Source organism: Chrysemys picta, chromosome 3, assembly GCF_011386835.1.
Source record: "Chrysemys picta bellii isolate R12L10 chromosome 3, ASM1138683v2, whole genome shotgun sequence".
NCBI classification, from domain to species: Eukaryota; Metazoa; Chordata; order Testudines; family Emydidae; genus Chrysemys; species Chrysemys picta.
The window spans coordinates 195,328,181-195,343,850 of record NC_088793.1 but is presented as its reverse complement, the minus strand read 5'-3'; the positions used below and the strand labels follow the sequence as shown (position 1 = coordinate 195,343,850).

The window sequence follows — 15,670 nt, the reverse complement described above, 5'->3', positions numbered from 1 at the left end:
CTCCCACCTTCAGTCGCCACCTGCTGTCCCTCCACCTCGCTATCTAGACACTCGAACCTATTCCTGAGTTCTATTCCCCCCTCACTGGCCCTTCTTTTCCTTGGCCTGCTTCTCACAGTCACATGCTTCCACCTCCCATGTTCTCCCCCTTCCATTCCCCTCTCACCGTCCTCTGCCTCTGCCTCTACCTCCACCATAGGGCATTCTCCTTCAGTCCCCCCTTGCCTGTCCTCCATCAGCTGCTCAAACCCCCGCCTAAACTCCACCAGGGTCTCTACCTGCATCTCCAGCCCCTTAATCTTTTCCTCCAGTAACACTATCAGGCGACACTTCATACACACATACCTGTGTTCCAGCTCCCCTGCCAGGACCATATACATACCACAGCTTCCACATGCAGCCATCTTCATTCTGTCTGCTGCTGCTGCTTGGCTCATGGCTGCTGTAATCTCTGCCCACAGCACCTGTGGACTCAGAGCACACACCGCTCTGATCTGCTGGCAATGCTCCTACTTATACAGTCCAAAATGCTGTTCGCCTTCTTGGCAACAAGGGCACACTCTTGACTCATATCCAGCTTCTCGTCCACTGTAACCCCTAGGTCCTTTTCTGCAGAACTGCTGCCTAGCCACTCGGTCCCTAGTCTGTAGTGGTGCATGGGATTCTTCCATCCTAAGTGCAGGACTCTGCACTTATCCTTGTTGAACCTCATCAGATTACTTTTGGCCCAATCCTCTAATACTGGCCCCAGGACCGACCCTTGGGGCACTCTGCTTGATACCGGCTGCCCAAGCAAACTAGACAAGGAGCCATTGATCACTACCTGTTGAGCCCAACGATCTAGCCAGCTTTCTATCCACCTTATAGTCCATTCATCAAGCCCATACTTCTTTAACTTGTTGGCAAGAATACTGTGGGAGACCGTATCAAAAGCTTTGCTAAAGTCAAGGAATAACACGACTAGAAATGGAGCTTAGCTCTCCTGATTTCTATTCCAGTATATTATCCACTAGATTATGTTACTGCCTGTCAGTTAGAAGGGTCAAAGTGTTTCTGTGATTATGTTCAGTCATTATCTTTAAATATAGTTTACAATTAAAGGACCTCATTCTGATCTCATTCTGGAATAAATCAGTAATAAGTCTGTTAAACTCAGTGGAGTTACACTTGTGCAAAACCCCTCAAACTTGCTAATATAATTCACTTTGGGTTCCCTGGAGTATGAAAGACCCTGTATAAGTATAGACTTGTCTAATTCCATTGTGTAACCTGGCAAGAAGTACTGGCAAAGTGAGCATAGTTTTTTTAAAACACGTCAGTTCTGTAAAGGATATTCCATTGGAAGAATAAACACCTACTCCAAAGACTCCATGATTAATGATGTATGATTTTTGAGTGGACATTTGTTGAGTGGACATATGCTTGAATATCTGTTATCATTCGCTGTTGTAAATGAACAGTGGTTTTTAGTTTTCAGCAGTTTGTGTTTCTTCCTTCTCAAATTGAATCCCTAATTTCTTTTTGGGAATGTGTTTAAAAAAACAAAACAGAAACTCAAGCTCACACCTCAGTCTCCTTCCCACTCCCTACTCTTTTTTCTTTTTTTGAGAAACGTTTTGGTTTTCTTTACTCCATTAATAATCAAAAGAGGTGTAGCCACTCCGATCCCTTCCACCTACCTCTCCCTTTGCTTGTCATCTTTAATTCTCTGAACCCAGGATGTGTCATTTTGGAACACCCTCATCATCAAGTCCGATATCTTGCCTGATGCTTTTAGAGAAAGGTAACCTGACCTTCCTTCCATTTTAAGCTCCATCTACACTAGGAAATTGACTGTAATTAGTAGTGCATCCTCCTGAACCAGTACTGAAAATTAACTGCTAGAGCCAATGCAAGAAAGCATTCTTCAGCACCACTGAGTCTCAAGAACATTTCCTGTAATGTTGCTGAAATGAGTTTGTACTGTTTTTGGTGGCAGTGAGGCCATTTTTATCACTGGTTTTGGGGGGGGGACCCGTTGGTGAAGGTTGGTAGCAACTAGTCAATATCCTGGTATAAGCAGAACCTTATATGATCATCATAAGTCCCAAAACACGAGAGGGTGAGGGGAAACTGCACAATCAGGGATGAAGATGATATCTTTAGTTTAAAAATTAAAACCGTCTAACCTAAATTAAGATTAGTCCATAGACACTGCAAAAAAGAGTATTCAGTGTACTTCCGTATTCTGGTTGATTACTGAATGGGCATTGTTAAGAATGGTTGCTGTAAGAGCTCCATAATTTAAATAAATGTTAATGATGCTGCATGCAGTATGAATAGAATCATGTCTTGAAGCAAATTTAAATTAAAACATTGACTCAGACTTAATAAAGTGATCAAGAATTGAACCACTGTCATTCCTCTGTAGGTAATGAAGTGACAATGAAATTGTTTGTGGATATTTAAAGAATGGATTGCACAAGTAGCAGGAACAATTCATATGCCACAGAAAACAAAGGCTTGTCAGCCACCTTAATTGCTGAGCCAGGTTCTTTGGAACTTCCAGCTGTCTTCTTGTCTCAAACCAAAATATAATTCTCTTTTCTTTTTTCTTTTTGATGGGGGAAGAGACAGGGTGGTAGGGGAGAAGTTTAATCTAAAGCAGTTGGGTCATTTCAGAGAACCAGGTTGGGGGAAATGTTTTTATCTACCTACCTACCTACCTACCTACCTACAATGGTTTTGTTGAGAAGGTCTAGCCCAGGGGTGGCCAACCTGTGGCTCCGGAGCCACATGCGGCTCTTCAGAAGTTAATATGCGGCTCCTTGTATAGGCACCGACGCTGGGGCTGGAGCTACAGGCGCCAACTTTCCAATGTGCCGGGAGGTGCTCACTGCTCAACTTCTGGCTCTGCCACAGGCCTGGCCCCCACTCCACTCCACCCCTTCCCGCACCCTCCCCTGAGCCTGCCATGCCCTCGTTCCTCCCCCTCCCCCCAGAGCCTCCTGCACACCACGAAACAGCTGATCGGGAGGTGCGGGGAGGAAGGGAGAGGAGCTGATTGGCAGGGCTGCTGGTGGGTGGGAGGCGCTGGAAGCAACGGGGGGAAGCTGATGGGGGGCTGATGACATATTGCTGTGACTCATTGGTAAATTCTGGCTCCTTCTCAGGCTCAGGTTGGCCACCCCTGGTCTAACCCCTCCATGCCTTGGAGCAGGAACTCAGAGTTAGAGAGTGGAGTCTCCCTGGTAGCGGTGATATGTTTCTTGCTATCTGCATGAAAATCTGCCCAAATTTGGTCAAGTTATAAACCTTTGAAAAATCTGTTTGTACCTGCTCAATAGTTTTGTTAGTTTAGCGGCTAAATTCTCTGAAGAGTTCATCTGCACGGAGCATGTTAAATAGAGCTGGTTTGGTTTTTATTCCAAACTGGAGCAAACCCAACTTTTGAAATATTGGAATTCTTGGGTAATTGCATTTCATGTTCTCCACACAGCTCCGGTGTTAGATCCGCTCATGTGTGTCAATCAGATTGCACAAATACCATCTCCACAGATAAGCTGAACATCATGGGCGGCAGGTGAAGCTTCCCCTTTGGGTGGCTAGCACCCTGTCCCACCTCTTCCTCCTGTGGCCCTGCCTCTTCCGCCACAGTCCCGCCCACACTCCACCCCTGCTCTGCCCCAGACCCCCTCCACGCTCGCCCCCCCCCGCCACTGCTCTTCACATCTTTCCTCTTCTCCACCCTGTCCCTTGTGAGGTGCCCGCCATGTTACTCCTCTTCTCCACCCCCCTCCACTGCGAGGCCCCCCACCGTCCTTAGGGACATTGCGGCTGGGGGGGCCTCATGGGGGTGGAGGAGAGGAGGGACGTGGTGAGCAACGGGGACATCTGGTGAGGGGGGTGGAGAGGAGGGGAAGAGACGGAGCACAGGCGGGGCTGCCATGGTCCAGGCATCCGGGAGCGGGTCCTCAGTGGCTGCGCCAGGGGAGGCTTAACCTCCCCAGGCCTTTTATATCCACCACCTATGCTGAACACGCTCCATTCCAGGGCAGCAGGGGCTGAGCAGGACTTTCCCTGCAGTTGTGCCTCCTGACTGCCATGAGCTGCTGTGGCACCAGACACAGTAACTGAGAGCAGGGAGACTCCCTTCTGTGCTCTTAATGGTCCTCTGCCTGGAATGCAGAAAGGTGAAGTACAGGGGTCAGGGAGAGTTGCCGTATGCAGGGGTGGGGGGCAGAAGCTTGGATGGGAGGGAGGGTATGGGAGGAAGGTGAGGAAGGAAGGTGGGAGGAAGGTGAGGAAATCCCAGAATTAAGGCTACCTGCGCAACCTTACTTTAGCCCACATATGCATATGCATTAGGATGCAGTCTTTCATTACATGATCACGTCGTTTTTTTCCCCACAAGACTCCTGCTTTGTTCAGTGCACAGTAATGTATGTTACTGCGTCTGAGGAGGAATAGAACAGGAGCCAATTTTATGCATAGTTGAATGAATGAACTTGTATCTCAAGTTGGTCTTGCTCTTTATTTGTGTTGCTATAATCAAGTTTATATAGGTTTTTTCCCGGCCTACTCCATTCTTCCCCACAACTTACACAAATGTCAGATAACTGGTAACACATATATGCGCAGACAGGATATTTTTCATATTGATAAAATGATAGAAAATATTTCACACTCCTGTTAACTGACAGTCTTCTGCATGCAAAAAAAAAAAAAGACATTTGAAACCAATTTTTCTTTTGGCAAATGAAGACTGGTACTCTCTTTCCACTTACAGGACCATTAGAGTAAATTGAGATAAATATCTCTGCCATAAAAGCAAACAAAGTCTGCACAAATATTGGTCACATTAGAGAAATAAGTATTAGAGATGTGTACTAGACATATTGAAGGGGTTTTTTCATTTTTTTTTTTCATTTTAAAAGCCTTTAAATCACACAAGAGGTAGCAACTAGGCCAGTTTGAGAATTCTGTGGTATAGTTGCCTTCTTTAAAGAAAATTGTGAAAGCTTCAGAAAAAATGCTTTCTATTCTAGCAGGCAAAACAGAATCCCATTATGGATACAACTTGTTTTTCTTCTGAAAAATACACACGCAATGGAGTATGTGGTGTATATACTTAGATGTAAGCATATACTGTTATTGGCTGTATGTGTTGTGGGTAGCAGAATCCTGCTGTCATTATCCAGAACTTTTTATAATGTGTGCCCCCTTTCTTGTATTGGGCTGTACATAAACCTCTCATTTCTTTTGCCAGCCAGTCTAGTTAGTTTCAATCTAGTTTAATTTTTTTTAATCATCTACTGCTACACCCAGCCAATCTGTAAGAAAGTAATGAACCCTGCCTGAGCAGCATAAGAACATAAGAATGGCCATACTGAGTCAGACCAGCGGTTCATTTAACCCAGTATCCTGTCTTCCAACAGTGGCTAATTCCAGGTGCTTCAGAGGAATGAACAGAACAGGGCAATTACCAAGTGATCCATCCTCTGTTGGTCAGTCCCAGCATCTGGCAACACCTCCCTCCCTCTTATCCTCTGATCCCAGACTATTAAGGATGAAAAGGGGGTGAGAGGAAGGGAAAATTAATACTTATTCAAAGGGCTTTACAAAATATTAACTAGTTTGCAGTACCTCTCCCGGGTACATAATTATTATCCTCACTTTACCGATGGAGAAGCTGAGATGCATAGTTTGTGACTTGTCCAAAACCACACAAACTACCAATATCTGAGCTGGATTAGAATTTGGGAACAAGATCGTTATTCCTTTCTTCTCCGCATTGTATAGGCCCCAGTAGGAGCACTGGTTCAGTTTTGGGTAGTGCAGTTTTTAAAAGGGACAAATTAGGTCTCATCCTGGAAGGTGCTGAGAGACCTCAACTCCCAAGGATTTTCAGTGGGATCAGCAGTGTTTAGCACCTTCCAGGATTTTGCCCCTAGAGTATATAGTAGAGCAACAAGAATAAAATGGCATGGAAATTAGACCTATCAATAGAGGATAAAAACTGAGGATAGTGGTTTTTAGTCTTGTCTCACTCCCTCCTTTATCTCCATACAGATAATACTTAGTCCTGACATGAGTACAGGGGATTGGACTAGATGATCTCTCGAGGTCCCTTCCAGTCTTATGATTCTCTAATTGATTCTATGATCTTGAAGACAGGGATCAGTTATATGCATTTGTCACTGAAGGCAAGACAAAAGGTAACTGTTTTAAGTTGCAGAAAAGAAAACTTAGGTTAAATGTTAGGAGAAAACGCTATGGCAGTCTGAACAGTCGTCGTCTTAATGTATGCGCAATGTGCCTCATGTGGCACATGACCAGGAGTCATCACCAAATTTGGTCTGCTGGTTGGATCATTAGCTTCCCCGGCCTGGGCCTGGTACTGACGCGGAGTGTGATGTGAACGCTGATCCATGCCCCCCCCCCCCCCCCCCCCAGTTAGACAATGAAAAATTGAGGCTCTAGAATCATCATCATTGGAGAAAAAGTCAGATTTGACATCTATCAGAGACAGTTTATCAAGTGTAGTTTCTGTCAGTGTTGAGAGGAGGACTAAATAACCAAATGGAGCTTCCTTGTAGCACACAGACACAGTATATGAAACAGAATCCACTGATACTTCAGAATAATACTTAGTTAAGTTTAAAAATTAGTTCATAGGTGCATAATCATTAACACGAGGATACCTTTAAATACTACATGGAATGAAGGTGGAAATATTTTTGGGACATAAGGAACACATGGAAAAGCTTGCCTTGTTTTTTACTGGGTACTTTGAAGATGCAGGACAGGTTCCAAAACGAGGGCAAACCTACCTCCATGTCTTGTCCTATGATGTGGAGATTGAGCTGCTTTGAGAGTACTGTGGCAGTAATGTGAGCACTCTAGTGAATCAGGGTTTCTCTTCATCTGTCTGTCTTGATTGGGGAAACACTGCACGCTCCCCCATCCACTATCCCTAACTTTCCTCCACAAACACACTGTTTCTGTACGTGCTACCTAATTCTTCACCACTGTTCCCTATGGGACTAAGCCCCTCCAGATGATGTGGTGTAAAAGTTTGGGGTAATTAATAGGGAGAAAGTTGCACACAACAGTCAACTGAATGGCTTTTGCAGGGTTCCTAGATTTGCCCACAATATTCTTGTACAAAATGACTTTCATAAAAGTTTGAAAACGTATGGATGTGCTCTTTTTGTAGATTGTTTAGATTGTGAAAAAATACATTCAAGCAGGCTTTTCTTTCTTTTTTTTTTTCTCCCCAGTCTGTAGCTTCAGCAGACATGGATTTGAACCAGCTGGAGGCCTTTCTTACTGCCCAAACCAAAAAGCAGGGAGGTATCACAGCAGATCAGGCTGCAGTCATTGCAAAATTTTGGAAAAACCACAGAACAAAAATTCGAGAGAGTCTGATAAATCAAAGTAGGTGGGACAACACCTTGAAAAACATGAACTGGAGAGTGGATTTGAAATCGCAGTCAAGACACGTCGATCAAATAAACACCCCTGTTGCAATTGTTGAAATGGAGCTGGGGAAAAATGGGCAGGTGAGCTATCTTTGTTTTTAAAACTTAAAAGATCTGATCTTGGGAAACTCAGACACTAAAACCTTTTACCTCTTGATTAATGGAATGCATGCAAACCCAGTCATTGTACTTGTTACCTCCCAACTTCTCACTGTGCTTGCACCTGTGCTCACCTTCTTTGGTGTAATCTGGTTTCCCCACATAGTCCAGAATTGATCTCTCAAATCCAATTCCTAACCTTTTTAACTTCAGTTCAGGGTGTCCTGAGGTGTAGAACGCAAACACTCACTCATTCAGTCTTCCTGGTTTTTATGCTAGAATTATTTTGAAAGTTTTCTCTGTTGCCATATGCAGAATATGCTAAAACTATAGCATGTTGTTGTTAACTATAAACAAATGCTAGTATTGGATATAACTACAAGGCACCAGGTTTGCTATGGGCAATATTTACTATGGGGAAATCTGCAGATGCTTTTAATTTAGGATTAGACTCGTGAAATATAGTTTTCATAAAATAAAGACCAATCATAAAGTTCTATTTGCAGTTTTGTCATTGTGACTGCTACTCTATGTAGTCACAATCTATTTGAAAGAGATGACTTCTTCCACCCAACTGCAGGAAACTTGAGCTTGGATTCTCAATTTTTAAGTCTGCAGCTCTTTTTAAACATTTATATTTCAGTTACCTAGATAACCAAATAACCTGTTTTCTCATTATGAATTTTTATTCTCTTTAGATAGGAAATGGTTTTCGATTTGGTATCTCTTCCTTTGCAATGTTTTTGCAAACCTTGGAATCTTTTATTTTAACAGCATAGTTAGTATGATTCACTCAGTTTAGTACAAAATTAAAAAAAAATCCAAATATCACTTTAAAGCAAAACCAAGTATATGCTAAGCATACAAGGTCAATTTCTACCCCATTACATCTGCCCTTAGTATCCACTGACTTAGTTCTAACTGAGATCAGAATGTGGCTGGAAGATGTGCAAACAGAGAGAATGAGAATCCTACTGAAGCAGCATTTACTTTGCTTAATGAATAGCATTTTATGTGACAGCCTGTTTGTTCGATCCTCATCTTGTGTCCAGATTTCTTGTGCATTTTCAATACAGTGGACATTCTCTAGCTATGCATTTCTAAAGTGACCCAGCACTATAATATGTAAGAGCTTTAACATTTTCTACCCAATCTTATCATTTTTTCCCATGTTTTAAGGTTAGAAATGAGTGCATCCCATTAATAGCAAATGAAAAAAACCCTGACCATTAAAAAGAGTGGCACTAGATATAGGTGTGTATGTATGTATGTATATAATTAGTCCTTGTTGGAATTTTTCCCCTCACTGGATTCCTTCAATAACAAACTAATTTACAAATACTTTTATAGTCTGTCATTCTTGAGAGGGAGGCAGGCAAAGGAACCATGACCTGGGAAGGGAAAACGTAACAGGCATTTCTGAGAAATTTGATTTCTATTTAAAAAAAATCACAGCAAAAGGATTCCATTTCTATTAACAATATTCATGACTCACTTGAATTATCTTAGCAAGTCCGTTTCATATTTCAAATATGCTTAAGACAGAGGATTGTGGAAATCTATTTCTAAACTAGCATTTTCTCTAAAGTACATCCAGCAAATTCTCATTTACTTTATAAAGGCCAAAATCTGATCTACTCAGTGAGTTAAGGGACTATTCAGTATGAATACATTGATTTCAATTACAACACAGAATACAAAGTGTACAGTGCTCACTTTAAATTATTATTTTTATTACAAATACTTGCACTGTAAAAAAGATAAACAAAAGAAATATTTTTCAATTCACCTCATGTAAATCCACTTGGTCCTACTTCTTGTTCAGCTAATCGCCAAGACAAACAAGTTGGTTTACATTTACGGGAGATAATGCTGCCCGTTTCTTATTTACAATGCCACCTGAAAGTGAGAACAAAGGGCGTGGCACTGTTGTAGCTGGTGTTGCAAGGTATTTACTTGCCAGATATGCTAAACATTCGTATGCCCCTTCATGCTTCCACTTGTAGGCTCTGAAGTTTTACATTGTTTTGTTTTTGAATGGAGTTATTTAAAACAATAATAATAATTCTACATTTGTAAGTTGCACTTTCACAATAAAGAGATTGTACTACAGTACTTGTAAGAGGTGAACTGAAAAATACTATTTCTTTTGTTTATATTATTTGTACTGTAAAAAAAGAAAGTGAACACTGTACACTTTGTATTCTGTGTTGTAATTGAAATCAATATATTTGAAAATGTAGAGAAACATCCAAAAATATTTATAATAAATTTAAATTGGTATTCTGTTATTGTTTGTTAGTGCTATTAGTCACAATTAATCACAGTTCTATTATTTTTAATCTTGTGATTTATTGCAATTATATTTTTAATAATTTGACAGCCCTAGAATAAATATATTGGAATCTAGCTCTTATTGAATAAGCAACCACACGTTGCTTAATTAGGTTTCTCATCAGCTGGTAACATTTGAGTTAAATTTGTATGTTTTTAAATATTGCTTCACTGAATCTTTGGTTTAGGGTCACAATAGCTTTATAGTTTTTTCATTGATCTCTCTGTGGGGTTTATTCTTGAGTAAATTTGGAGTCTGTAGTACTTTTATTACTGTGATCAAGAAAATGCATGTATTAGTGCCAGTCTGTAATTTAACAGCCAGGACTTTAGGGGGAAAAAAGTAAAAATATGCATGATATATTTGATAAAACTTTTGAAGGTCTTTTCTTGGATTTGTTTAAGATAGCTAGCTGATGACTCAGGAATAAATTATTCAGAACAGACTGTTTTCATTTGGACACCTGATAGCAGGGGGTATATGTGTGTGTTGATGTGTAACAAATTAACTTAAATATTTTATTTGTTTAAACAGAGGCAATGAAAAGCTCTGTAGGAAGTGCATCTTTGCAGAATTCAAAATCAGTCAAACAGATACTTCGTAGATCTCTGTCTGCAGCTGATTAGAACCACTAAACAGGACATAGAATGTTCCAATGCAATATCAGTTATCCCCTGCTTTAAAGTGTAAAGGTGTCAATAACTTGAATCACTTTTTATGGTTTGCCATCTCTGAATTTAAACGAATATCAATTGTCTTATGTCTGAAAGGTTTTTTTAAAGAACTAATATGCAGAGCTTGCTATGCTTCCAGGACTGGTTCAGTAGCAAAAACAGACCAAGCTTTAACATTTAGTCTGTGTTGGCTAATTTTATTAATGTTTTCTGCTGGATTTTATTTTACTCATATTGTTGAGATTGAAAATTAAAATGTCCATTTTCTAGAAATTGTTACAACTCATAAATAGTTGTTATTGATGTCCTTTGGAGCTGTGACATTCAGTGCTTATAATGAGGTGTGTTGCAAGGGGGTGGCTGACACAGGAAAAAGGGGGGGAAATTGAGCTGGGTCGCCAAGGGGGTCCACTCTTTGGGTCCATTCTTTCTGGTAAAACACTTTACCAAAACTGTTGCTCCCAGATTATGACAGATCCCCACATGCTTTTTTTCAGACCACTTTAAGGACTGTTGACAATATGGGGGAAATGAGTTGTTTTTCCCTCTCCTTCTTCCCAGTTAGGCATCCAGATTGCTAAAAATGTTGAGAGCTGGGTCTACTACTACAGATACTAACTCCTCTAACTTCAGGAAGTTGGCATCTGTATTCTTGATTTGCATTTTGGCCTTTTCTCAAGTGAATACTGTATTTTGAGATTTTGTGTCTCTTGTATGTTCAGCATGCTGCTGCTGCCTGTTTTTTATATATGGTTGTCAAAGAAGCATAAAAACGTTAGTCAGCACCACCCAATACTCAGCTTCACTGGCTCCCCATTCATGTTAGGGGCTGACTGAAAACTGTCCTAAAATTGCCTTGCTTCAGCCTACTTCATTGACTTTTTCCTCTATCTACTCATGCCATTCTCTGCTCATCTATCACCAGCCTTTTCTCTTTCCTTTCTAAGCTTAATCTGCTGTGCTTTCTAACACCCTTATCCCTCTTATCTTCTGCATCTAAAAATGTCTTCTTGTATCTCTACACCTCATTGACTCCATTTTCAAATTTGGTGTAGCTTTTCTCCTTTGCTTATACCTTCATCTCATTCTCCCTCTCTGTTATTTCTTCATAGCTGTTTTTTTCCTCTGAAGTCTTTTTTTGGGAGGATACATTTTCAGTGGTATAAGAAGGTAAATGTTTTGATTTTTGTACTATGGTTTTCTATTAAACCTTGGAGCTGTGCCATATACACTTAAACTTATGTTCTGGTCTGGGTGAGTGTCCTCCGATAGGAGATTCTCCCTTTTCCCTAGAGCTGTTTACGTTCCATCCAATATACAAATCCAGTTAATGTTAATCGTATTATTGGAAATGTGTACTTATAAATCAACCGCAAACTATTGAAAGTAGAAATGCTTTATTAGTCACTTGCAATGTATACCTGTCACTGAGGTCCTCCAGTTTACCAGAGAAGGCAAACTTTTATTTATATAATGAATAGTCTGCAGCTACGCCACTGCTGACTGTCTTTGACAGTAGAAATGTATAGAGAAGATATGTGCATTGCTAACACTATCCATTTTCCTTTTTACTGAAGAGTCTATTCTTTTTCTTCATACAAGACTTTTTTTTATTTTAAAAAAAAACAGCAAGAATGGGTGATGTTAATTACTGGCTGCATGGTTGAGAACTTTAAAGGCAAAAGATCTGGTCATGGTATGAAGGGAGAACAATACTTCATTGTATTCTATTGTAATTTAGAGTCCAGCACTGAAGAGTATGACATACTCTCTGAAAATCAGCTTGTTTTATGGTGGTCACAACGTCTTTCTGAGTTTCTGGAATTTAGAGAGACAGGGTAGGTGAGGTAATCTCTTTTATTGGACCAACTTCTGTTGGTGAAAGAGTCAAACTTTCGAGCTTACACAGAGCTCTTCTTCAGGTCTGGGAAAGGTATTCACAGTAAAACAGGGCTTGTCTACACTACCTGCCAGTTTGGCAGGCAGCGACTGATCCAGCAGAGGTTGATTTATTGCGTCTAGTATAGACATGATAAATTGACCACTGAGCGCTCTCCCGTTGACTCTGGTACTCCACCAGAATGAGAAGCACAAGTGGCGTCAACGGGAGAGCGTCAGCTGTCGACTTACCTCAGTGAAGACACCGCGGTAAGTAGATCTAAGTACGTCGACTTCAGCTACGCTATTCATGTAACTGAAGTTGCGTAACTTAGATCCACTCCATACGGTAGTGTAGACAAGTCCACAGCTAAATTCAAGGTGAAGTGGGCAATTAACACTTCAGTCTGTAAAATAAAGGGGAGTTAGCAGGTTACAGATTGTTGTAGTGAGCCATAAATCCAGTATCTTTATTGAGTCTAATTTCTATTGCCTAGCAAAGTTATGAATTTAAGCTGCCACACTCATCTTTTGAAGATGTTGTACATGTTTCCTTTGAGGACATGGACTCTGCACTATTTTCATGAACATTGCAAGCACAGGGTGCACAAGAAGAACCGAATGAATGGGGAACATGACGATTCTTTGAAGGACAGATTGTTGTGGGACATAGTGAAAACCAGTTCAAGATTGTTGGTGGCATTTATGGAGCTGGTGAGGATGGTAGAGTGTTGGTTCTGGGTCCGAGAAACAAGTATTGGCTAATGGGATCACATCATAATGTAAATTTGAGATGATGAGCAGTAGCTTCAGAACTTTCAGATGGGCAAGGCCACATTCCTGGATCTGTGCATTGAGCTCACTCCAGCCATCCAGTGCAGGGACGAGAGAACGAGAGCTATACTTACAGTGGAGAAGTGAGTGGCGATTGCACTGTGGAAACTTGCAATGCCAAATTCCTACTGCTCAGTCAGGAATCAATTTGGAGTTGGCAAACCCACTGGGGGTACCATTGGTAGGCAGGGCCATTAATCGCCTCCTGCTATGCAAGATTGTGACTCTCAGCAATGGGCAGGACATAGTGGATGGATTTGCAGCAGTGGGGTTCCCACACTGCGGTGGAGCAATAGACGGCACACATATCCCTATTTTGGCACCAGACAACCTTGCCACTGAGTATATAAACAGAAAGGGCTACTTTTCCATGGTTACGCAAGCATTGGTGGATCACCGAGGGCACTTCACTGACATCGGTATGGGCTGGTCAGGGAAGGTGCATGATGCTCACATCTTTAAGGACACAGGACTGTTCAGAAAGCTACAAGCAAGGACTTCCTTTCCAGACCAGTGGATTACCATTGGGAATATTGAAATGCCAATAGTGATCCTGAGGGACCAAGCCTTCCCCTTGCTCTCCTGGCTCATGAAGCTGTACACCGGCCACCTCGACAGCACCAAGGAATGATTCAACCAGCAGCTCAGCAGGTGCAGAAAGACAGTTGAATATGCGTTTGGTTGTTTGAAGGGTTGCTGGGCGTTGTCTTGTACTCACAAGATTGGACCTCAATGAGAAAAATATCCCAATGGTTATAGCTGTCTGCTTTGTCCTGCATAATATTTGTGAAGCAAAGGTGGAAAAGTTTCCACTGGGGTGGATGTGGAGCAGCTGTCTGCTGATTTAGAACAGTCAGATACAAGGGCTAATAGACGACCTCGATGTGGAGCTATACGGCTCAGGGAGGCTTGGAAAGAGTAGTGTGTGTTGTGGTAGTGTGCTCTACCTGGCCCTGCTCTATTGTGGCCTGGCAGGAATCGTGGTGATTGCTGTACATGTAGGAATATAACATTGTCAATGCACCCCCTATTAACTTTGTAAATGATCCTATGAGTGACACTGTGCAATGACAGGTAATTGAGAACTGCTGATCACTGGGCAGCGTACATTGTGAACTAATAAAAATGAATTATATTCCAAACAATAGAATTGTATTCTGTAACAAAATCAATGCAAAAAAGCAATTTTAAAACAAATCCATTAAAAAATTAATAAGAGAACAGAATTTATGGAGAAGTAAGAACATTCATATCCATTTCAGCTACACATACACCAACAATGGCTTTCACAGGTCAGTGTGCACGAAGCGGTGATTGTCTTTAATGTCCCCCGGGGTCGAGTGGTAGGGGTAGTGCACTGACCCCCTGATGCAAGGGTGATGAGTTATATGGGCCCATGGTACCCGGGCTCCTGCAAATGCGGCTCAACCAATGTTGAGACCCGGACCCACATGCCGCCCCCAAATGCCCCCTCCCCTGAGCGTCCCCCAGTCCCATCTGCCGGCCCCGCCTGCCCCTTCCCCGGTGTGTCCCTCCTGCCGCTACTGGCTACAAGGAGCGGTGCCGGGGGCAGGCTGAGGCGGCTGCTGCACTTGCGGAGGGAGGAGGCGCATGACAGACCGCCCCCTCACCCCAGCAGGTGACTTCGAGGGGGGGCTTATCCTGGCTGGACCTCCTGAGCAGCACCCTGGAGGGGCTTGGGTGAGTGTCGTGCTGGGGGGGGCTGGGGAGGGCCCTCCTCCCCCAGAGCTCACTGCTGCCAGCAGAGAGAAGGCTGACGGGAGTCCTCTCTGGTCCCCAGCCCCAGGTGAGCCTGCCTGCTGCACCCCAAACTCCTCATCCCTGGCCCAGCCCTACGCCCCACACCCCCTCCTGCACCCCAACCCTCTGTCCCAGCCCAGAGCCCGCACCCAGCACCCAAACCCCCTCCCAGAGCCTGCACCCAGCACCCCAACCCCCTGGCCCAGCCCAGAGCCTGCACCCCTCCCGCACCTAAACTCTCTCCCATAGCCTGCACCCTAAACCCCCTTCCACACCCAAACTTCCTCCAAGAGCCTTAAGTAGGGGTGTGTGTGGGGGGGAAGACTTGGACTCATTCTGGGCACCACCAAACATTATACAAACCTGCCGCCCCTGCGGTTTGTTGAACCGTATAAGTCTACCAGAGTCTGCAGCATCTGTGTTTGCTGTCTGAGAAACCCCATTATGTCCTGTTGCATCTCCCTCTCCTTTTCCTGCTGGGACTCTTGGGCTATTCTCCTGTCAATTCTTTCCTTCTCCAAGCTGTCCGCAGCGTTCATCATCCGGGCCCTATGCTCATTGTCCAGTGCAGCACCGGCTTGCAGGATCTCATTGAACATGTCACCCCGAGTCCTCTTCTTTCTCCT

The 15,670-nt window shown here is 42.8% G+C and overlaps 1 protein-coding gene across 5 annotated transcripts in view; it reads left to right on the top strand.

Moving 5' to 3' along the window:
* The window catches only part of COMMD1 (copper metabolism domain containing 1), a 129,298-nt gene that overhangs the window by 37,166 nt on the left and 76,462 nt on the right, over nt 1-15,670 (top strand). For 2 of the 5 annotated variants that reach the window (XM_024109073.3, XM_024109074.3), the window contains exon 2: nt 7,263-7,544. In XM_024109073.3, the coding sequence (XP_023964841.2) occupies nt 7,263-7,544 (282 nt within the window). Of the gene's footprint in view, nt 1-6,056; nt 6,198-7,262; nt 7,545-8,741; nt 8,817-11,683; nt 11,742-15,670 lie in introns of those variants that run through there. The other 3 variants (XM_065589749.1, XM_065589748.1, XM_065589750.1) reach the window with 3 other exon arrangements.